This window comes from Carettochelys insculpta, chromosome 3, assembly GCF_033958435.1.
Source record: "Carettochelys insculpta isolate YL-2023 chromosome 3, ASM3395843v1, whole genome shotgun sequence".
NCBI lineage: Eukaryota > Metazoa > Chordata > Testudines > Carettochelyidae > Carettochelys > Carettochelys insculpta.
Window position 1 is genome coordinate 94729234 of NC_134139.1, and position 25675 is coordinate 94754908.

At 40.4% G+C, this 25675-nt stretch overlaps 1 protein-coding gene across 5 annotated transcripts in view; it reads right to left on the bottom strand.

Moving 5' to 3' along the window:
• MTHFD1L (methylenetetrahydrofolate dehydrogenase (NADP+ dependent) 1 like) overlaps positions 1-25675 on the bottom strand; it is a 233799-nt gene that overhangs the window by 190804 nt on the left and 17320 nt on the right. For all 5 annotated transcript variants that reach the window (XM_074990392.1, XM_074990388.1, XM_074990391.1 and 2 more), the window contains exons 8-11: positions 17856-17967; positions 8977-9065; positions 5616-5713; positions 421-594 (exon numbers count right to left, since the gene is read on the bottom strand). In XM_074990392.1, coding sequence (XP_074846493.1) covers positions 421-594; positions 5616-5713; positions 8977-9065; positions 17856-17967 — 473 coding nt within the window. The remainder of the gene's footprint in view (positions 1-420; positions 595-5615; positions 5714-8976; positions 9066-17855; positions 17968-25675) is intronic.

The following is a 25675-nucleotide window of genomic DNA, read 5'->3' on the forward strand; positions in this document are numbered from 1 at the left end:
ATTTGGGGGGAAAAAAACACGGATTTTATTTAACTGTGCAGTTTGCCATTCAATAAAAAAGTATTTACCATTAATACCAAAAGATTACCATGTAGCTTCCATTCAAAATAGTTTATAGATGGACAAAGTGACTGCACTTCTGGATCAAATACTTTAAGAGCTGATGAGTCAAGAAAAATCAAAGTTATAGAAGACATTTTAAGAAGCTTAACTCAATCTACCTTCCATAAAACATACTTAACTTCTATAATCACAGCTTGGGAAAAAAAGGTTATTTTCAAAAGGGGGAGGAAAAAAATAAATATGTGCTCTCATAATGCACCATAATAGGCATTTTATTCAGTACATTAAAAGATATGAGTCACATGTTCGTGTTAGCAGAGAGGGAAGGGGAGAAGGATGCTTAGGATATATTCTTACCCAGCAACTAGAACGTATTTTCCATCTGGTTGATCCTTTAACCTTTCCAGCAGGGACAAACGTACTTTGGCTTTGGTTTGGCCATAGATTTCAATTTCATCTGCAAGCAATCCTATCTCCTTGGCAAGTACATCAACAGCTTTTGGACTCTGTCCTCGGGAAATTTCAATATCACTGGAAAAGAAAACAAATAGGAGCCAAGAGACTTCTCAGCTTAGGTGGTCGATGACAGAATACAAAATAACAGCAAACACCGCAACAATAAAGTTATTGTAACCGTTTTATGATCTCTTCTTCCAGATTTTGTTATCTGAACCTAAATACTAGCTAATGCCTAATGCAATATTGGAAAATGTGTTATCCATATTCCCTCAGCAAAGTTGACTAACATTTATTTCATTGTATTCTTTTATTTAATTGTGGTCCAAGTATTGCATAATGACTTCATATCAGACTACTCCACGTCTGCTGGATATTCAAGAATGTAATTTTTGAATTGATTTTCCGTCTATTTCTTTTCTTCCTCTTTTAGAAGTACATTTCAGGATTTACATGCACACATTACTGAAATGCACATATATTCTTTAAAGTCAACACACATATATACATGGAAAAACACAGTTGTACATCAAAGAATGTGAAAGCCAACTTTAAGCCTCACTACTTCCACATGAGGTAATGTAACAAGACAAATAATATATACAGAGATCAGTTCACCCACCATGAAAATACAACAATATGTGGAATAGTACATGATTGCTGTTTAACTATTCACAAAACTACACAGCATGTGAAAATAAGATGGAAAGAAGAACAAGGCAACAGACAGAAACTGCAGGGTCTTTACCGTGGGTTAGGAGATCATCATAAACTAAATTGGGATTTAACATCAAATTTAACAGGTCTAACCTTGCAAAAGAAATACCATGGGATCTTTAATATCTGCACATGAATAGGGACTAACGTGAAAACTCAATTCCAGATTCCATCTCTTAGCATTCGTTAACATTAGATTGGGGCATTTGTTCAATTCTGATACAGAGACAAGTGTACCGTTGTCACCACCCACATTTTCTGCAGCAGCGAGGTGTCCTTCCAGAAGTCTCTAATCCCAGTCTGCCCCCCTCTAGTGAGATGTTACAGAAATCATAATACACAACCATTTGGCTGTGAACTGTTCATACTCATTCCCCCTCACTTAAATGCATCGTCTTCCCTTGCATCGAACCAATGAGACTCTTGCATAAAAGATAAGTTCAGTCTTCCTAAGGTTTACTGCATCAAACTATAATATATACAGGTTAAAACTCTCTCGTGCAGCACCCTTAGGATCTGATCAATGCTGAACGAAAGAATTTGCTGGACCATGGGAGGTCAATATTGTCTAACATACTACCAACACTTACATTGCTTTCTAGTGTCTTAGAAGACATTTAGGAGTAAAGTCTTCTAAATAACAGCACAAAACATGGAGAGCCAGGACTGGTGGCTGTAAACAAACTTTATGGGACCGCGAGAAACTTGGCCACACCAATAAGTGTTTGTCTGCTTAACTAAAATAATGCTGGATTTCATATGTTGCCAGATAATAGAATTCCAGATTACAGAGCTCAACCTGCACTTTAAAAAAAAAATGCTGAATCTGGTTTATATAAGGGAATGAAACATGAAAATTTCAGCAGCTGTGACACCATATGGATGTGCAAGATAATATTGTTGATCAGCAAAGCGAAATAGATGTGTACTTGGCAAAATATTTTTAGTTCAACCCTATTTCATTTTAAGATACTGAAATTTCTGTACACAATTGTGTTATACCAGGGAGGGGTACAAATGGAGACATCCACCATAGTGTAGTCAGAAACATAAAATAATTTATTTTGAACACAACTAGATCAATTTCCTATTAACAGTATGGTGTCAGTAAAGACTTCGCAATGATTCGGCATTTATAACTAAATCTAAATGCTGGAAAAGGCTTTTTAAGTGTTTATGTTCAGTCAATTGTATCTACCAAAAAATATGCACCACAGTGTTTCTAATAGCGAACATTACTAGGCATCCATCTATGTCTATGGGGCAGTAGATATAAATACAACTAAAATATTTCTAACACAGAGATTGTTATAATCACCATCAATAAAAAATCATGTGCTTTTCTACTGGACCTGGGTATACAGGTTGCTCCTGCTAAACCTAGGCACTCTCTGGTCCAGCAGGACCAGCGATGCTCCTGGACCAGATGGGGCCAGGACAGAGGGACAAGCTGAGCCCCATAGGGGACCGGGGCCACAGCACCATCACCAGAGTGCCTGCCTATCCTGGGCAGCCACGCGGGGCCAGGGAGCCAACTGCAACATCAAGCCTCAGTTGCAGGGCCATAGAGCCGCAGGTGGAGGGCCAGGGACTGGGAGGCATTAAACTTCCCTGGTCTGGCAAAATCCTTTGTTCCAAACCACTAAGGAAAAAAGCTGCTGCTGAGATCAGCACCGAAGTCTTCCACACACTGTGGTTCAGTTCTAGAGCCAACTACTTGAACAAAAACGCATCGCCTTTAAACCCGTATACGAAACCCAATATATGAAAATGTTTTTATTTCTTCCAAGTATGTTTGAACTGAAGTTTATGAAACAGAAAACTTCTTTTTTAATTAAGAGAATCTTTAACTCTTGCAATCAGGGCTACATGCAGTTTTTTTCCAGATTGCTGAAGACTCATATTGCAGTTTTCATTCCTAATTGTTCTTGGTTTTTTGCATACTTGAAATTCAGCATTAGAAACAGCTATAAGAGACAGGCTGAGAGCCTGCGGCAGGATTCCTTAGTTAAATGGCATATAAACCAACAGGGCAGAGCAACTTTAATCCAATTACATACTGTCATACAGAGAGCTGCAGCATACAGCACAGAGGAGGGGCAAAGAGTCTAGAGAGTGACCCAAAGTGCAGTGCATCTTTCCATAGACTTTCCACAGGTTTTGGATCTAGCCCTTATAATCTCACTTAACTCACTGTTTCCTTTACAATGTGCCTACCTGGTAAATGGTCAGCCTAATGGCTCCAACTGGTACAGCTCCCAGTTAGAGAGCTCGATCAGCAGTTTAGCCTGAACATCTACTATTCTTCTTGGAATTTGTGTGTTTTGTGGAGGAGACAAAGCAAAAGCGTAATTTCGCCTTCCATGTTTGCACATATTCCAAATACACATCTTACAACAGTGTATAAAATGTATGCCTTGAAAGGTTTTACTTTAGTTTAAAAAGTTACAAAGGTCTCCAATTTTACTTTTCTATGTACATTTAAAATTAGTTGCATTCATGTAGATCTGCACATTCCTTTTCTAATAGTACATTTATTATACATTTTCATTCTCCACTGCACTTACTACACTCAGAATAATCTAACGTATTTATCCTCTCTATAGCTGTCAGCTTTCCAATGCCTACGTTAAACACATTTATTTTACTGTTTTCTAAAAAATGTATGAGGCTTAATTTTTGTTATTGTTGCTAATGAATGTATTGTTTTGATTTCTGCACAAAAAGAAACATGGGAAATTAAAAATAACTTTTAATCAGCATGTTAAGTCTGCAGAAGTTTTTGGTAATGTTAGTTTGACTAAACTATATTCATGTGCACCAGCTTTTTTCAACATCTGACAGGGATGGCCAGTTTTTAAATATGCAATATTAGTATTTTCAATACGTACACATTTTACATATTTGATATTAAATAAAGATTAGAACAGGCTTTCTATCAGAACCAGACTTGCTAAATATTTGGTGGCAACAGTGTACCACTACACTGGAAATTACAAAATATGAGATTTGTTTTAAATCTCTACATCTTCTCAGTATGCACACTGAGAATTTTATTACAGTGTCCTTCGAAATGCACTGAGGATTTTATTACAGTCCTCTTTGGAAATGAATCTAATTAGCGCCCCAGAGCTCCCTGAGAGAGAATAGCAGATGTTCCCTATTGTAGTTCCTGTGCTTCTTTCCTTCTCGTTTTTCATGAAAAATCCATCTGTTTCCAAATAAAAATTGCATATTGTTGTAAAAGAATATTTTATACCTTCCCTGGCAAACTGTACATTTAAAAGGAAAAACACAACTATAAAGTTACAGTAATTAAACTAATGGAAAACCTGTCACTGGCAACGTTTTAAAAATGGTATGGGGAGGGAAGCAGGTTTCTTGTTGTGTAGAAATTTTATCATCATCATCATCAATTCTATGGCACAAAGTTCAGTCTGATCTACTGTTTCTTTATACTTTTAAAGAGAGGTTTTCAAGGATGAAAAATATGAAATTACATATATTTGCCTGTTAAAAGCCTCAGGATATCAACTTTTTGCTTTCTATCTGCACTTTATAAAATACTTGTTCTTTTGGCTTCTGTTTTAAATTACAAACTGAATCTGTGTCAATTACACAATTAAAACAAGAGACATCTAAAGGTGAAGTGAAATGCTTTCTTTAAAAGCATGTACTAATTTTAACTTTAAATGTAAAAAATGCAATATTTTCAGAAGCGGGCTTATATAAATGAATATATCTTCAGACTCTACTCGCCATAAAGTGGATTCAAGCCATCAGGCTTCTCTCAGACTTATGTGCACACAGACACACACACACACAAACTTCATACTAAGAGCCAACACACAGCTACGTTCCTTTTGCTGTCAACAGCTGCGGCAAGGCAAATGTGGATCCCTGAAGGCCTGAACATAGGCAGTAAATGAAGAGGAAATGATAAAAAAGAATTTAGTTATACAAAATAATAGATCTGTAAACCTTCAAGTCTGCAGAAATACATTGTTGGGCCCCAATTCAGGAAAACTGCTAAGCAGAGAAGCACTTATGCATGAGTTCAGATGCCTCTGAAACCACTGGGACTTACACAGTTAAGCATGCCCTCCAGTACTTTCTGGACTTAGGATCCCACTCATTTGGGAGCTTCCCGATTTTTCAGCAAACTAATTCAGTGCACCCTTCAGTTTTAGAATTCTTAAAGTGCCCTCCATTAAAAAAATAAATACTACTAAATACCAGGATATTTAGTGCTGTAATAACAGAAAAAGTAAATACACAGAATATCTGCTTCTGTATGCTATGCAACGTATTTAAGAGAGCCATGATTAGAGTTAGTTTAATGATTAAGCCACTTGCCCATAGTTCATTATGTTTATTACCTGGGCACTGGGGAGAGGGGCTGAAGTTTCAAGCAATGGAGGTTCCACTTCCTGTATTGCTGAGACTGGATCCATCTCTCACTGGTTTTTACCATGTTCTTTTACAGAGAAAAAGAAAAACATTGTATGATAGCTGCTTTATAAATGTTGAACTGTTTGATTTCAGTTACGTAGAATCTACGTATGTGATTTCATACTGGCTAAAATAATCTATATACAAAGGAGCGTAACAAGCATACCTACATCATAAGGATCTTCCAATGCCTTGTCTTCAGGAATAAAGGAAAAAAATTACTGCTTTGTTTACTCAAAATTTCAAGGAATGGCAGGATCACGTAGCATAAATTGCACTACAATCTTTGGGTGAGCACTTGGAGGTATGCTTCCTCCAGGCCAGAATTTTACAATTTTCTCTCTCTCCACAAACATATATCTCCCACTCTCTCTAAATTACAAAAAAGTGTTAACTGTTTAAGGAGTCCTCCTCTTGCTCTCTGGGATCCTCAGCGCTGGTTGTTCCATTTCAAAAGGATAAGCAAACGGATTAACCCTTGAGACTTCCTTTTAAGCCCTCAGTTAACAGTCACATACTATAAAACTAGAAACTGGTTGCTTCCCCCCCCCCATGTGACATCAGACATTATCGGTGACTTTCAACGTACAGTATCCTCCAACAATTTGGTCAACATAGCAGAGCCCTGATGATAAATAAAGGAACTGGTATGGCACTGTTAGTGGGCAGTAACTCATCCTGAAGAGGAAAACTGGGGTTTATGCACTGAAGCAGACATTATCATACAAAGAGGAATCCCCACTAGGAACTCGTCATCTAGCATTACTATTCCCTTGAGCTTTGCAGTCCGCCACCTTCTTGAAATGTTGCTCCTTCAGGTTGATGTGGCAAAGGTGATACAACCCAAGGCTGACCCAGCTGGGCTGCTGAGAGTTATGAGCAAAGCGGGAGTTAGTGTAGGATTTTTGTTTTTTTAAATGCACCAATTTAATTGGGGGGTATTATACTTTAAAACAATCCAAATGAATAATACTAATAATCAGTGAGCCATGTGGGCAAAAGCAGTAAAATTTATTGGGCTTTAGAAAAAAAATAGTTCCCTTGGGCACCTACTTCCCAAGGCTTGACATGAGTCTCAAGCATTAAGTTTGGGTGAACATATAGCTGTCATATGAAGTAATATTTTCTTTAGGGCACTATTTTACAGTTACTGCCTGTGCAGCTTGTCAACAGTTGCATGTCATGGAATCGTAATCCAGAGGGTTCCCGAGATAAACAGATGGTGCTCCAACAGAACCAGGATCTTCAAGAGCTTTACAGATTCTCACAACTTTATTAACTTCATTTTAAACATGGGTGAACTGAGGCACAGAAAACTCAGTTCTATCATGGCTCCACCACAGAATATCTGGCATTGTGACTTGCACCCACTTCCTTGAATGCAGAGGATCCCTCTTCCTCCAACATCTATACATCAAATGACCCTACAATGCTCAGTGAAAACACTGTAATGTGGAGGATGCATGTTATAACCACTACTGTTTCCCCACATGTGCTTTACCATTTTATCTTATGCATTTTCTTTTCTTCTTTACACCTCTGCATTCTTCTACCTCCTAATTTGACTCACTCATTTCTGCTTTATCCATTCAACTCTTAGCAGCAGCAACAGTTGAAAGAAAGACACTGCAAGCACAGAGGTCTGAAACAGCACAATTCTAAAATGAAATGGACTTGTACTGCATACTCAGAACTACTTTTATGTTGCAGGCTTGCATGAGAACTAAAGCCTGTACGTATCTGAATGCAGTAATTTGAACCACCAGCAATGAGGTGGTAATAAAGTAGGGAAAGACCTTCTTAGGACTTCTGTGCTTCTGATATGGAAATTGTGAGCATGGCAGGGAACCTATACGTAAAAGACTCATTAGTGTGCATAGTAGGACCATAAGTCTGTAAGCATAACTCTGTGCAGAGTATTCCGCCACACATGATAAACGTTCTTTTAATTTTGGAAATGGCTGTGTGCTAACTTTATGCTGTGCCAATTTAATCCAACAGCCCTTCTTTCAAGTAAATATAAAACACATACAGTAGAACCCCAAGATACGCATACTCAGGTTGTGCGCATCTTGGGTTAACGTAACTCTGACTGTCTGGAGCTGGTGCCTGGCTCCAGGCTGCCCACCACTCAGGGGAGCCAGGAAACTGACCAGTGCAGCAGCACTGGTCAGTTTCCCGCTCCTGTAAGTGGCAGGCAGCCAGAAGCCAGGGGGAGGAGAGGGGGAACTGACCAGCACTGCTGCACCGGTGAGTTTTCTAGCTCCCTGAGTAACACGAAATTTGACTTATGTGGGGTTGCTCTGGAATGCAACCTCCGCGTAAGTTGGGGATGTACTATCCATAGTACTCCTTCAATGGAAGATCTATTTACGCAGTAAAAAAAGCCAAAGAAAAGCATCTAACGATCAGCATATTTTAGAGACATTGGCAAATTAATCAAAGCAAGCTTTAACCAATCTCGAACTACTCTAGCATAACTGTGATGATCCAAACAAAATCCCAAAATGTCTAAATTTAAGTGTCTACTCAGTCTTTAAACTTGCTTGACGGTGAAATAAAATGAGGCAAAAATACTTGAGACTCACACAGAGGAGTGTTCCTGGCTCTACATTTCCATAGCACTTCATAAAGATCAATAACTCTTCACAAAGCCATAGGGTTGCAGAAAGTCAGAAGTATAATTCCTTCACTGACACTAGTTTTTAACTAGATCTACAAATCTTTTTATCACACTTCGTTAGAGTTGTCACTGTATTTTATTTTGATTGTAATTTCTCATTTATCTCTATCTTGATTTTTAAAAAAAAACAGGAATGAATCACACCCCAAAGTACCATTGCATTGATTATATTACAAAGGCAGGTTCAGGTCATCGTTTTCCTCTTTTTAAATTTGTCAGACTTCTGCAGCCGCAACTCTAGAGCAGTGGTTCCCCACCTTTTCACCAATCACCCCTTCACACTGTTCACAGACCCCCAACTACCTCCCCATGCCATTCATGGATCCCCATCCAGGCCAATTCTATCCATTATGTACACTTCATTAAATGAAAAAGGAAACCACAACATAGATTTTCAGGTAGCAATTAGTAACATTATTGGAAGATATTTAATAATTATTTGTAACTTTGCAATTTATTTAGAGCTTATTTTTATGATCATTTTTATTTATCTTTTATTTTTTTCACAGACCCCCTGCAATACTCTCATGGACCCCAGGCTGGGAATCACTGCTCTACAGCCCAGTAAACATTGTGTGTTTCACACAGTTTGGGGTCATACTAACCTGCATCCGCATTGCTATTGTCAGAGGACCAATAGCCTCTATCACTGCCTGTTTACTGCATTTTAAATCTTGACCATAACCAGATTTCCCTGTAAAAGAAAGCATTGCACTAATGAGTCACAAGGCCATTGAGAGCAGGAATGGGCAGAAACATGTTAAAGAGACATCGTCATCCAAAAAACAATCTGATTTCTGAATGCTTATTCCCAATTTAATAACTCCACTGCTGAAATACCATTATCACTTTCATTTTAAACAGACATCTGCTGGAAGAGTGGTGTGCAAGTGTATATGAATTGCCTATCCAAAGGAAACCTGCTCCAGTTAACAAATGGGCTATTTGTGCAAAAAGCTACAGAATGTGTTAGGATTTGGAAAATTACATATACTAGAAACGATCCACTGGACAAACAGGGAAAAGATTTTTAGTTTACTTTTTTCCACGGCATATTATTTTGAGAGGGTAATGAAATTAAGAAGCATATGATAATTAAAAATACTACCATTAGCCAATGAGATTTTTACTCTGAACTCAGCATAGACAAAGTTTTCTGGCATTAACGAGTAGTAAGTCTCCTTGAGCAATATTACTTCAAATGCGGGACTTTTTGCATAAGTCAACCCAATTATTATAACTGGCTTCCTGTAGGGTGTCTTTCAGTGGTCATGAATTAGATTAGATGGCAGCATACTGTTTTGTCACTGTTCTCCTCATTAACCTCGTTTGTTTTTTCAACCCATTTGTTGCTTCTGGACAGTGATTTCTTCAGGGTAAGACCCCTCTTTCAATCTAAACATTAGCCAGAACAATAGGGTCTTTAACTTAAACGCAGACTCTAGGCATTACAGTAACAGTTAACTATAATAATAATACAGCATTTGTTGTATTAGCCTTATACCTTTGGGAACCAGAACTCAAACCCTGACCCAGTCAGGCTGTCTCTTCCTAATCCCCATCTGTGCACATCACAAAAACATCCACACAATTTGGCACAATTCTCACCCTTAAAGTGTCTCAGAACTAGAACATCGGGGACATCGTGGATCATAATTAACAGCATGCTGACATAAGTGAAGGGAGAAACTTGCTCAACAACTGCCCACACAATGCTTGACTCTAGACAACACTATTAGTCATCATATCGTACTTATCTTCATGAACATTGAAGTCACAGAGAGACCAAAAGGCCTTGTTTACATGCACATTGAGCCTAATTCAATTCATTTGCTAAACACTTTCTCAAATGCTTCCACATCAAGTACCTTTATCTCAGTGACAAAGCTAATTAAATAATAGTGAATATACTCCTAACACTACACACAGAGTAAAAACATTTAAAAGACGTTCTGCTTTTGCTACCACTTCTTGTTTTAAACAAGATCTTCTGGTGTTTTTCAATTTTAGACAAGAATCCTATGCAATTTACTACAAGTTATAACAGTTTGTCAGTCATAAACTGACTACGGTTGCAATGAGACCATGCTGGGACTTTTGCCAGAACAACGAATGAAATAGGACGGATGAAGTTAAATTCCCGTTCTTTAAGACATCTGTGCTTTACAGAAATATTTCAAGTTTTTATTTGATTTGGCTTAATTTGTCTTCTTTATCAATGCAGAGATTAGCATGTGTGTTAGACAGAGAGATTTCCCTTTAACAGCATTCTCTCAATCTGCGTGTACTTACGTCATAAAGTCAGACTCATCAAGCTTTTGCAGGGAAACAGGCCAAAGTGGAGAGTTAGAATTCACACACACTAACCAAGGGAGAAAAGTAGTGTTTGAGACATCTCACTTATAGTAGATATTCCAACTGAAGGTCTGACCTTGTCCATCCACACATCCTCTGCAGGTATTTAGGTGTATTAGCTCAGTACAAATGTGCATCCTGTACCCCTTCTTCTATCCTGACCCACGGCCTCTTCCAGGCCTACTTATTTGTTGCATACCAGGTTGCAGAGACTCTGCTTGTGCTCCCAGGCAGTCCCACTGCATCCCAGCAGGCTGTTTCACAACTATATACATATGCTCTTAGCCATGGATTTTCAAAGGTTAGCAAGAGCCTATTGAAGAGGTTATTATTCCTGATGTAATACCATAGTAATGAGTAGAGATAAGAAGGATGCCATATCAATGGAAATTTCTTTTTTACAAAACATTGTAAATGAAACACATATCACACCTCACATTATATAAAAGATTGCATCTGAATGAAATTCCATTACCAAACTGAATTCTTCAGATCCATCTAGTTTATATAATCAGAACTATACAAGACAATTATGTCCTCACTATTTTGTGGTACTTATCTTTTATTCTGGGAAATAAAAGAGTCAGATGTGTCAGTGGGTATTTACACACGAAATAACGCAGCTACCACCATGCAAAAATAACAGTCATTTCATGGCTGCTGTTGCTTTCAGAATGCATTTCACTACTGTGGTCTCTCAAATATTAAAAACAGGACATTTTAAGGTGTGAAACAAATCAAAACAATTTTCTGAGCAAATCCATAAGATTCAAATATACAATTAGAGTAAAAAAAATATAAGACTGCAACTTCCTTGATGTTACAATCATTTAATAATAGGCTTTTTAATAAATAACTTACAATTCATCTAAGTGATTTTTTTCCTGTCCAGCACAGACAAAAGTATACTTTCCCTAAACATTTTAATGGACACCGAATAAAAAAAAAAAAGGTAAAATGGATTTCTGCTATTCTTCCACTGTTTCTACATGTGACAGACTGTCATGAAACACAGGCAGGAAGACTGATGCATATTTGTAGATGGCTTAAATAAAAAACATTTTCTTTTCAAAATTCTGTGTTGTCTTTCAAAAAATGTCAGAGACATACATACATCCAGGGCTCCCATACTGCAGCTGGATACATCCAGAGGGACATATGCTCATGCAGAGTCAGACTGAAATCATCGTGCTTTACATATCTGTTTTAGGAACCTATATGGACCACACTGCCAAATCTGAGCACCTCACTATATTTCAATGTATTTATCCTCACAATAATCCTGCAGAATAGGAAAGAACTGTTATCTATTAGCTGCCAATGTGGAACTGAAGCTTCTTCTTCTTTGGTGGTCAGTCAATAATGAGCAGGAGGTCTTTGTGTCACCCTACTTCTGAGTTCATTGATGACTCATCAGCCCAGTGCTGGAGCTGCAGATCTTATCCCAGAAGGGGCAGGTGTTGGTAGCTGTTGGAGGGATGCGGGGCTATTTTTTATGCTCTTTTCTTCTTCTCCATCTCTCCTGTCTGCACTGCAGCAGAAACTCTCAAATTGCACCACTCCCTCACGGATTACCACCCTCCCCAGAGGAAGAGTCTTGGGCAAGATTCTCCCAAGTGTCAACGCTGATGCCACACTTTTTCATGTGTGCCTTCAGCATGTCCTTATATCACTTCCACCGGCCCCCAAAGCTCCTCTGTCCTTCCTCCTATTTGGAAAACAGAATCTGTTTTGGGAGGCTCTGATCAGACATCTGAACCAGGTGAGCAGTCCAACGAAGTTGTTGATGAATGATAATGGCTTCATTGCTGGTCAAGTTCAACTCTTCCAGGACACTGGCGTACATGCACCTATCCTCCCAAGACATATTTAGGATTCTCTTGAGGCAGCACTGACAATATTGTTCAAGCGCCTTCAAATGATGCTTATATGTTGTCTAGATTTCACATGCGTACAGTAGCATTGGAACAACCACTGCATGGTATGGAAGCTTTGTCATGGGATAGACATCCCAGTTCTCAAAGACCCTTTGTCTCAGGCATGGAAAAGCAGAGCTTGCATGGCTCAGATGATGCTGGATTTCCACATCAATGGAGACTTTAGCAGAAAGATGATTTCTAAAGTATGGGAAGTGCTCCACATTTTCCAGCAGTTCTCCCTTGGCTTCAATAGATGGTACATGAGACTGTCCCGTTAATGGAGGATGGTGGAGTACTTGATCTTGGTCTTTTTGATATTTAGCGTGAGGCCGAGATTCTCATATGCATCAGCAAAGGCACTTAAGATGGTCTGAAAGTCTGCAGGAGAAAGAGCAGCAACCATGTTGTCATCTGCATACTGGAGCTCCATGATCAAGGTCATGGAGGTCTTCCTTTTAGCCTTCAGTCTCCTGATACTGAAAAGCTTCCCATTCATTCTGAGGCACAGTCAGACGAAGGACAGGGTTGCCAGGAATCCAGTTTTCAACCTGAACGCCCCGTTGAAAAGGGACCATATCATGGCAGCACCATTCACCTGTAAAAGTCTGACTGGCAGGACAGCAGGTCTAAGGCCAGCTCCTTACCTGTACTGGCTCAGCATGGATCCCAGAAGCAGCCAACACTGTCTGGCTCCGAGGTGCAGAGACAGACACGGAGGGTCTACATGTTGCCCCTGTCCTGAGCGCTGGCTCTGCAGCTCCCACTGGCTAGGGACCACAAACAATGGGACCTGAGGCAGAGGCACCTGCAGGCATGGACAAAGTGCATAGCACCCTGGGCCCTCCACCTAGGAGCTGGACACACCAACTGTTTCTGGGAGCTGCCTAAGGTAAGGGATACCTGGATGGTGTCAGCACTCCAAACCCCCTCCCCACATCCCAGCCTCCTGTCCCAGCCCTGAATGCCCCCAGCCCAAAACCCTTTATCCACAGCCCTGCCCCAGAGTCCCCACCTCCAGCAGAAGCCTGCACTCTAGCCCCTTACTTTAAGCCCCTTCTGCACTCCAAACCACCCATCCTCAGTCACATGCTACAAGCTGCACCCTGAGCCAGCACCATCATCCCCTCTTATGTCCCAAACCAGAACCTACACCAACAACCTGAACCCCTCATTTCTGGCTCCACCCTGGAGCCCACACCCCCAAATGGAGCACCCCCTGCCTCCCGCACACCACTCCCAAGCCCCAGCCTGCTGAACATGAATGAGGGTAGTCGAAAGTGAGTGACAGAAGGAAGATGGAAGGAGTGGGCTCAGGGTCACAGCGAATGGGAAAGGCAGGGGTGGTGCCTTTGTGAAGAGCTGGGAAAGGGTGTTCGATTCTGTGGGATTACAAAGTTGGCAACCTTAACTGAGGGCATCTTTAAACAGCAAGTTGGTGCATGACAACTTAGGGTGTAAATCTACAGTGCTTTGCTGTACCCCAGACTAACTGCCTATAGACCCTGCATCTGCACATTAAAGGTTCCCTAACAAGCTTTGAACTGGATCTGCTTGTTTATTTAAAATCTTGTTTTTAAAACAGTATTCTGTTGTTATATTTCCTACAATATTTTCAAACAGGATTTGTTTTCTGAAAATAGCCTGATAGCTTTGCTATGAATTTCAATGGACTTTAAATCTGGATAGATCTTCCACTTTCTCTTTTGGTTTAAAAGCTGGAACAAATGAAGACTTCATGTCCATAATTTAACTGTTTTAAATTAAAAAACAAGCCAGAGAATAACATGGCGCAACGGCTGGTTTTGTAACCATTGCTGTGATAACCACAAGTTGTTAGAATTCTATGAAATAACACAGAAGGTACGTAAAAAAAAAAAAAACCAAAAAACAAAAAATAAACAAAAAAAACCTAAAAAGCCAAGTAATTTGCTCCTGGGGAGAGCCTGAGATGATGTATTTTATAACAGAACGTTTCATACTGTTCTACTATGAACTAGAGATGACTTTAAAATGTTAGATCATTTTGATATTAGAAAGTAAAATCCATTTATTCTGCTATAAGTTCTAAGTAGTATTGTGCGACAATAACTGGAACTTTCTGAGGATGTTATTCAAATGTTACATAAGCCTGACTCAACGTCTAAACACGTATGTACTTCTGCTCCCATAGTAGCTAGCTATTTCAACAGAATTTCATGTATGTCTGTAACATATCTTTGTACTGTAGAGAACAAAACAGCAGTCCTGTAGCACTTTAAAAGACTAACAAAGTAATTTATTAGGTGATGAGGTTTTGTGGGACAGACCCACTTCTTCAGATCTCAACTTTGTACTTTAAGTCATAGAATCACAGAATCCTAGGGCTGGAAGGGACTGCAGGTCATCTAATCCAGCCCCCTGACTACAGCTGGATCAACCCCAACAAGGCTTTGTCAAGCCAGCACTTAAAAACCTGTAAGGATGGAAATTTCACCACCCCTCTGGGTAACCCATTCCAGTGCTTCACCACTCTCCTGCTGAAATTTTTTTTTCTAATATCCAGCCTACATTTCTCTCTGTGTAACTTGAGATCATTGCTCCTTGTTCTGCCATCCATCACTACAGAGAAGGGACTCTCTCCATCCTTTTTAGATAGGAGGAGGGAGGGTTACTTCCAGTTAATTTCTGGCACTTTCTAAACCTGTGGTGTCCAACAACATGCTCCCCATTCGCCACGTGTGGTGAATGAGGCAGCGGAGTGTGGCGAAATGCAGCTTAGGAGAGCCACACACACGGGGCTCTGCTCCGCACACACGCCCAAGTGCTTGGTGGGACAAGCGCATGGCTGCAGCAGTAGAGGCTCCAGCTGTGGGACGGCTCACGTGGCAGCAGGGGCAGCTTCTGCCCGGGGCGGCTTGCGCAGCTCCGGTGAGTAATCTTGTGGGGGGCAGCACCTGGCTGGGGGGCGGGTCCTGTGGTGATCAGTTAAATTTCTTTTGGATGCCACTGCAAACATTTGAAAGAGCTAGTCCTTTAGACTCACTATTGTTTCCATTCTAGCTAAATGGACAATTTTTACCAGATAAATGATTAAATTTAAACTCATACAATCCTAGGGCTGGACGGAACCTCATGAGGTCAAACAGACCAGCCGCCTGCCTAAAGCAGGATCAACACCAACTACATCACCCCAGCCATGACTATGTGAAGCCAGGACTTAAAAACCTCTAAGGATGGAGATTCTACCACCCCTCTTGGTAATGCGTTCCAGGGCTTCACCACCCTCCTGGGGAAATAGTTTTGGGTTTTGGTTTTTTTTCTAACAGCCAACCTATACCTCCCCCTCTGAAACTTGAGACAACTGCTCCTTGTTCTGCCATCTGTCACTAATGAGAACAGCCTCTCTATCGTTTTTAGAGCCTCCCTTCAGGAAGATGAAGGCTGCCATCAAATCGTCCCTCAGTCTTCTCTTCTGCAAACTAAATAAACCCAAATCCCTCAACCTCTCCTCACAGGTGAAGTGCTTCCTAAACTATTTTCTGCAGAACACTGGTGTTCTGTGAGCAACTTGCAGGTGTGCCATGAGCATTTGGAAAAATAATTAAAATGTTCACAATACATAACCATTTGACGATGACAACAGTAATGGAAAATACTGAATCAATTTTACTTCTGCATCACGTGAGAGTGGCAGTAGTCTAGCAACCCAGAAAGGCTGACTAACATTGTGCTAGCCTTGTGCCTCCCTCTCCTCTAATCATCTTTTCCTGTCTAAACAGTGAGGTAGCAAGTGGCAATGAAGTGCAGCACGTGTGCTACGTCAGTATGGCGGCTATGCTGTCAGTCCACTTTTTGATGTCAGCCAATGTGCGTGTGTGGTGTGGGATGATTTACTGAATTTATTTTTTCCACCGATATGAAGTAAACAGAATAAGTTACATTTCTTTTTTTAAAAAGCCACAAGTGAGTGACATACTACTGAGGAACCAGTACCGCCAACGAGGGAAGTAAATGTAAAATTTCCATTTTATGCAGAACATCACAGGTGTTCCTCATAAAAGATATTGTTTGTTGTTCCGTGGTCTTGAAGAAGTTTAAGAAACACTGTTGTAGGTTATTTTAATGTCTTAAAGCTTAGGCTTATTGGATCCAAGTTCCTATACAAAAATAAGATGAACTGCATGGCATTAAACACATTTAGTTTCATCATAATGCTTTGGATGCTGATCTTAGAAGCACTTAGGCTTGTGAATGATTTTACACATCTGATAATCCCACTGAGTTTAATAGGGCTGTTCTTCACAAAAGTGTTTAAGGGATAGAGTCTAGATGACTGACTACACAAACTCTTCTTCAATATGTATCAAACAAATTATCTTTATGGCTTTCTTTCATAAACTACTGCAGAAGAATAAAGGCTAACACTCACTGGTGGCTTTAAAAAAAACATCTGTACCATCATCAAATGCCACCATTTCATGGCTGAGTACATGGGGAAGTTACTACCTATAAATATAATCTTTTAGTAGAATTAACTAATTACATTAATTTAGTTTACAGTTGACCTGATGCCTGTTACACCAGTTTTAGATATCAATGGACTTCCATGAGCTACTCATTTCAACAAAGATACATTGGCAGTAGGTGTAACTGAATGACAATTCAGGGCAAGTGGCTACTCCTGTGCAAACTATCCTAAGTTTAAAAAAAAAAAAAAAAAAACTTGTCACATACTTTCTCCTTTGTAAAGGAAAGTAAAACATGGGTCAAATTTCAGTCTGTTCTTCTAGACTTTATAAAGGCATGCTCTATTGGCTGACATGCTAGCTGAGTTCTGAAGTCGTTTTCCATGGAGGAAATTTTTATTTATTTGTCCTCATATGTAAAACTAAACTGAATAAAGAATTAGAAAATAAGTAAGGAACAATCCTGAAATGGGAGCAGCTCTACAGGATGACCTAATTGGTTTTTTATCCCTCTAATATGTAGCACTATGTACATTCTATAATATAATAATTAAGTTATTAAGTTCATCAACAGTTGCATGAATGACCCATGCTCAGAACTGTCAGGTATATGAAGGATGAAATGTTATGCACACATAAAATATAGACACATTTATTTTTAAATGCCATATTCTAAACATTGCAATTCTTTGCTACATATCTCGTACTTATCCTTACATCCCAGATGTTTCTTTCAAGTGATATACAAGTTTAAACTGATCTTACCTGATAAAAAGTCTGGGTAACAATTGACAATGGTTGTTTCTGGCCTTATCCAACTGACTGGAATCTCTTTAGGCTTGATACTGCCTACCAGCACCACATCTGCCTGATGAAGCTACAAACACACAAACAAAAATATTCTAAAATTAGGAACATATTACGCAGCGTAGACCTAACACTTAGATTCAATTTATACTGAAACTTCTTACAGTACGCACAAGTGAATGCAAAAGATACCTTCTCCAGGCTTGATTCTTTTATTACAGAGAATCAGGAATAACGACATTTAAATCAATACACACATTCTGGTGTAAAGCCAGGAAAAATACCAGACACAGGGTCTATAATATCACGTGCAGATTGTATCTTGAAAAGCCCACAGTGCTTGAAAGTGCTACCTAACAGGACATTCTGGAGGAGCGTCTGTTTTGTGGAAGAAACTAAGCATTCAAGGTGTTGAGCTACCTGACCATCTCAATCATGAGCGACACACGGCATCACCCACACTGCAGAAGCAAGCCATATGGAGGGTATGGGGGGAGCCAACAAAGTTGCCAGCCTCTGCGCAAGGTGGGGGATGTAACAGGAGGCAGAAGCAGCTCCACGGTCCAGGAAAGGGGAGGGGCAGCCATCTCTCAGCACTGCCCAGAATGCACAACAGACTCTCCGCCAGCTCTCAGTGCTGCCCAGAGTGTGCAGTGTGCCATTCCAATGGCGATTTAAAGAGCCCAGTGCTCTGGGGGGGCTGCTACTCCTGCACCAATGGCAGCCAGGAGTCCTGTCTTTTGAACCGCCGGGCCTCAGAACAATTGCCCCCTTTGCTCCCCTGGCCACTGGCAGGCTCAGGAGGGAAGGGGAGTAGAGAGAGTGCCAGGGAAGAGGCAAGCAGAATGGGAGTGGGGCTGGGAGTAAGGGGCAGCATGGAGACAGGATGAGGGTCTCAGGAAGGGGCGGGGAGGAAGGAAATAGATGTTGCATTGTGTGCTGCTGCTGCTGCTGCAGGGGGGCTTGTGAGCAATGGCTGCCAGCAGCAGCTGCCTCTGTTACATCACAGTGGGACAGATGGGTAACAGCACTGGGACCCTACTCACTCCAATGCCCGTAGCAGGTGGAGGGCCCCGCTGCCCAGGAACTGGTCTGTGCCTTCAGCTCCAGCACTCCCGCCCCAGAGCTGGGTCCTCCTCTCTCTCAAGAGAGGGGCTGCTCGTTTCTTCAAGAGAGCCCTCCTCCTCTCCCAGGAATCAGCCCAGGCCACCTCCCCCATGCGTGCTCCAGCTGCACTAGCCAGCAGCACCAGAACAGCGTGGGAGACAGGGGACGTGTCTCCCAGCCACACCCACAGCTTCCGTAAGCCAATGCTCACAGAAGGGGGGTCCTCAAGCAGGGCCTGCACTGGGCCCCTCATGCCGGGAAGGGTGTTTGGACTGAGTGATGGGAACCTGCTGCTTATTTCCATTCTAGCAGCAGGGGGCCTGCCAACTCCATGCTCCTACCTGCATGGTGGCCAGGTGGAGTAGGGGAGAGCCCTGTGCAGGAATCCACAGCCACAAAAATGGCCCACAGCCACAAAGGGCATCTCTGTGGCTATACAGGACTCCACCGATCAGTATCATCATCAGTATTCCAGATGATGGTGAATCAAATTACAAATACGCATTGAAGTATTTCCCGTACTATTGTCCGTACTATTCATCCTAACATTTGGTTTGCTTTTCTGACTGATGATGAGATCACAGTCCTAAGTTATACATGCAAAAAATACCTTATTCTTAACTTTAACTCTGCATTTAGATTTGGCTTTTACAGTTACCTTAGCTGAGCTTAGAGCGCACTACTATCTTAAATAGTTTTAATGTATTTTCTTGAGCATGTTGAAGTGTGATTAACCAATATTTATTCTGCAGAATTTATTTCAGTCCTATTTATTCAAGATATTAAAGAAAATCAGAAATTAAAAATTATCAAAAGCACAAACACAATGTTATTAGGCTCTATTACATTTTGCTTTTAATTATTCATTCTAGCAAGAACTCTCTGATGAGGGAAAGAAAACAAATATCCTGGTCCCCAATCTTTGTGAGATATTGTTCAATGCTGGACGTCTATCTCAGGTGTTAAATATCACACACGCTTTAGAAGATGATTGCTTTACTTGGATAAGGGAGCAAGTTGCATTCCTCAATTTGAATCTAATTCTTGCATCAAACCATAACCAATAGCACATCTGATCTTCTTTCTAGGCTATTAAGTCTCACCTAATTAGATATCCTTAGCACATGCAGGATTTCTGCTAGAGTAAGTATCTGTCAAGTAAAATATTCACATAATCAGAGCCTACTGCACAACAGAGCCTGTTTTTGGCTTTATTTGTATTTTATTATGTTTCATCTTCACAGCATTTCAAACTTTACCACAATAATATATGTAGCAAAATTCTGAGGAAGACAACTTCCTCTTCTCTTCAGACTCCTCACGATCCCTCCCGGTAAAATCCCTGCAACCTGCATGGAAACTTTTTAAAGACAACAGAAGAGAGGCCCAACTTAAATGTATACCCCAAATCAAACAACAAAATAAGAGAACCAAAATAGTGTCACTGTGGCTTAACAACCAAGTAAAAAGTGGTGAGAGATAAAAGGCATGGTTTAAAACGTGCAAGTTAAATACTAGTGAGGGAAACCGAAAGGAGCATAAACTCTGTTAAATTAAGTGTAAAAATATAAGGAAAGCCAAAAAGGAGTTTGAAGAAGAGCTAGAAAAAAATTCAAAAAGTAACAGCAAAATGTTTTTTTAAGCACAGTATAAGCATGAAGTCTGGTGAAAAAACACAGGGAGGCCACTAGTGACTAGAGTGTAGAGATGCTAAAGGAGCACTCATAGATGATAAAATTTATTATTATTATTATTTAGATAAACTAAATATCATGTACTTCTTTGGTCCTCCCCAATGAGGATGTTAGGGAGATTCCAAAACCTGAGCCATTCTCCTTAGGTGACAAATCTGAGAAAATGTCCCAGATTGAGGTGTCATTAGAACAGGTTTTGCAACAAATGGATAAACTTAACAGTAACAAGTCACTGGGACCAGATGGCATTCACCCAAAAGTTCTGAAGGAACTCAAATGTGAAATTATGGAACTATTAACTGTGGTTTGTAACCTACCCTTCAAATCGTCTTCTGTATCTAATGACTTTACGATGGCTAACGTGACACAATATTTAAGAAAGGGTTCTAGAAATAATCCTGGCAATTACAGTCTGATAAATCTAACATCAGTAACAGGCAAATTATTTGAAACTATAGTGAAAAACAGAATTTTCAGACACACAGATGAACATAATTTGTTGGAGAAAAGTCAACATGGTTTCTGTAAAGGGAAATCATGCCTTACTAATCTGCTAGAGCACTTTGAGGACAACAAGCATGTGGACAAAGGAGACCCAGTGAATATAGCATACTTAAATTTCCAGAAAGCCTTTGACAAATTCCCACATCAAAGGCTCTTAAGTAAAATAAGTTGTCATGGGAGAAAAGGGAAGGTCCTCCCATGGACTGGTAAATGGTTAAAAGACAGGAAATAGATTGTCAGTTTTCATAATGAAGAGAGGTAACTAGTGGTAGCCACCAAGGGCCTGTACTGGGACCAATCCTATTCAATGTAATCATAAATGATCTGGAGAAAGGGGTAAATGGTGAGGTGGCAAAATCTGCTGCTGACACTACACTGCTCAAGGTAGTTAAGAATAAAGCAGACCGTGAGGAGCTTCAAAAGGCTCTCACAAAACTAGTTGACTGACCAACAAAATGGTAAATAAGTTTTAATATTGATAAATGCAAAGTAATGCACATTGGAAAAAACAATCTCAAATGATGGGGCTAATTTAGCCATAACCACGTAAGAGTCACTGTGCACAGTTCTCCAAAAACAAACATTCAATGTGCTACAGAAGTCAAAAAAGCAAACAGAATGTAAAGAATCATTCGAAAAGGGATAGAGCTGTGGTGTCCAGTATGTTCACTACTTGCAACGTGTGGCAAATGTAGGCATACCTAACTCATAAGAAATAATAATTCTTCTAATTCATCACACGTGCTCAAGATGATTAGCAGACTCACAATGCAGCAGGCGTCACAACTTGTTAGTGCGGTGCTATTGCGACTGACAACTTGCGACATGATCAGTCATCGTTAGTGGCTACTAAATTGACGATTTCAGCTTCAGGAAACTGCGTTATGTTGCGTGTATTAGAGACGCAGAAATACACACACAGAAGCAACATACTCACGTACACTTTCCATTCAAGCACATACCTCCCTCTTCTTTACTCAGAACTAACAAGAGGAAAGCTATGCCATGGAAACGTAGTAATAGAGTGACTCCGGTGTCTGAATGCTATCCCACTGCCTGGAGCCATCCAGCCATGAACAGACAGCCCCAGGAGCTTGGCCGCTCCCCACTCTTAGACGTGCTCCTGCCAAAGTCAGACACTGGGGCACATACCCATGTGAATGTTGCAGACACTGACTCACACTCTCATCTTGCCCCACCTCAGAAGCCGCCTGATTCATCCCTGTGCTCATCCAGGCGAGGCAGCCTGCCAGTGAGCGGAGAACCCCTGCAGGCACTGACACTGCACGTGCTGAAAGGGAGCACTGCAGTGCATGGCAAAGATGGGAGTTTGGTATCGTGCCCTTATTTAAAGTCATTTACATATATTTTGTTTGGTAGGTATTTCAAAGAGAAAAGTTTCAATTTACATTGTGTAATGTTTTATTCCCATATTAAATACTGGAATAGGTACCTATAACCATGGCTCAATTAAGGACTAGTACAGGTATGCCAAATTAGGGACTCAACGGTTCAAGAAAACTGAGATACCATACAGGCCTTTTGTATTACTATCTATTCTTTCCTAGGTAGTGGTACATTTTTAATCCATACAAACTGATTTATAATTATAATTGTGTACAGCTAAGTCTCTTAGGACACACCCACCAAGAGATTTGTAAAAGCTTACAGTTTCACTTATGACTTTTCATTTCATTTCACAAGCAAGTTAACAAAGTAGAAAAATTTGAAGTACTTTAGACTATCGGGACACGTGCTTACATGCTTACGAAAAATTTCTGTTTAGCTGTATCAAGGAGGTAGCCATGTTAATCTTTGCCCACGAAAGCTTATGCTCCAAAATATCTGTTAGTCTGTAAGATGCCACAGGACTTCTTGTTATTTAGCTGTAGAAAATCATGTGATTTGTAAGAATGCAATTACAATCCAGGTATAATTTGAATATGTATATAATTCAGATACATGGTATCAATTAAGTACACCCCACGTAACAGAGACGGGGACTGTATATTTGTAAAGTGCTCAGCATCTACAAACTGGTTGAGATTGCTACATGTTATCTCAACAAATCATAATTTCAAAGAGCTTTCATCTAATGCATTTGATCAATTCTGTCATATGCAATTACGAAGTTGAAAAACAATTAACCTAAACAATTCTTCTCATCTCTATGACTACACATCATAACACCACATAACTGTCTTAACATGAGTAGCATAACATTTCTGTAATCAATGTTAACAGCAGGCTGGATAGCCAAAATTATACATATTTTGTAAATATATCACAAAAAAAAGGGACCTTTTTTTTTTGAACTTACCTGGTATGTAACCAACTAGTTTCCAGTAGGTGATTTATAATATTTGTATAAAACTCCCCAGCTAATTTCCCTTCACCCATTTATAAAAGAAAGAAAAACACACATTGTAAGTTCAATTATACTAAGAGAAGAACTTTCTTCCTGGCAATGGTTTTAAAACTAATTCATAAAAGAAAACCAACAGTTAAATCATACAAAACATCCCACAGTGATAGTCTGTGTCAGTGCTACAATGGAAAAGATTTTTTAAATCAGTTTCCTATAAACTTGGCTGATGGATTGATCAAGGAGAATTAAAGAGGTTTGCACAACCTCATCAGGCCATTTCACTTCACGCAGTATTTTTTTTGCATTACCTGTTTTTCACTGCTTATAAATCACTCAAAAAGGCTTAGAGAGGCATGCAGAGGGCTAATCTCTAAAATCAGAAATAAATCAGATGTTCAAGATGCACAAATATCTACTAAATCATAATGTCTACCCCCCTGCAAGTATATTATATAGTCCCCAGACAGAGGGTGCATAGAGGGAAAACAGATTTAAAAATTTTATTAAAGCTAACCTTTTAAATTAAGTTCCCATTACACAAAAGTTAAAAAGCAAAGTACATCTGGGGGTCAAGCTTGGGTTATGAGAAGTTACACCTATCGGTTCCAAGATTCACAGGGTACATAGGGCACACAACCAGCATTGTCCCAAATTGAGGTGTGTGAGCTTTTAGCATCAGAACATAGGTGTTCTTGGGTATTACACCAATAGAATGTATAGACACAGAGTTAGTGGCAGTAAAGTGGATAGGTACATGGGTGGACAATGTCTCTTGGTCTGTCAGTCTCTGTTTGGTCTTCTAGAGAAAAGACTGTCGGGAAAGTAATTGGGTTATTTCCCTGACCCTTTCCAGCAATCTCGTTCACGTATCCTGGTAGCGTTGATGTGTGCTGCACTCCCTGTAAATGTCTCGAACACCAGATGGCATCGGACAGCATGAGCTGCCTCATGAGATGGGCATAGCGTTAACTGACTCTACACACTTTCAGCACCAGCTGGTCCCATGCAACCAGGGCTCCCATGGTCAGGGTGTGGCTCAGGACCCATAGCTCTGGGTGTTGGCCATCAGGGTATTTTTCTCCACCTTCTGAGATCAGGCCCTATGAAAGGCCAGCGTTTTGTTTTCAAAGGCCACTGTGATGTGATGACCATCTTCTGCTCTTCACTGGCCACACTGATGTTGGGTCACAGCAGGCTGCCTGTTCTGGGCCTGGCAAGAGTCAATGGTGATCCTCCCCTGGGATGGCGGTATGGCATTGCCATGCAGGATGGGCTGGTCAATGTGGCAGAGCTGCTAGACTCTGAAGCGGGTTTGGCAACTGCACAGGATATGTGGCAGCATCTCAGTGGAATAGCTGCACTTCCCGCAGTAATTGTCCTGTTCCTTGTCAGACGGCTCCATTCAGGGCAACATAGTTGAGCTGGGCCCAATGGATGAATAGCTAGCTAGTGACCCAGCTAAAGCTGCCAAACCCCAAAGAGGAAGTGGTTGCTGGCATCCTACTTGCTGAGTACCTCCAACACCTTGCCCTGGTCTGGCTTCCACTTTGGGCCGTCCGCACAGTAACAGTGGATGGCATCCTTCAGAGTCCTCTCCAGCAACACTGGGTTGATGATAGTGTGGTATAAGCCTCTTACCAAGACACCCAGCTCCTGCTCCTGGCACTTCTCTCACTACATCCAGTGGCAGATTAACCTCTTTCCTAGTTGTTGTGAGGCGTTGCAGGCACAAGAGCATAGCCAAAAAAATGAGAAGATATTGATAAATGGTAATATGCAGTCATTGAATAGCCAGGTATATACTGGAAAATGAGTAAAATATTTTTACCAGATTAAAATGGAAAGAATGGTGAACATCATACAAAGTAGTCCATAACATAATAAGCAATAGTTTAAAGGCCAGGCAAAGATCTTCATAGGCTGATTCTTCAATCTTTGCACTCTCACTGGCACATACTTTCAACTGGGAAGGAAAGTTCCAATAAATACTTTGAAACCTTACCTCATAACAAAATCCAACTCTCTCCAATGAGATTCAAGAAGAAGCAGATTAAGTACTATCACCCACTCACAAGACAAATGTTAAAATAATAGTAACAAATAGA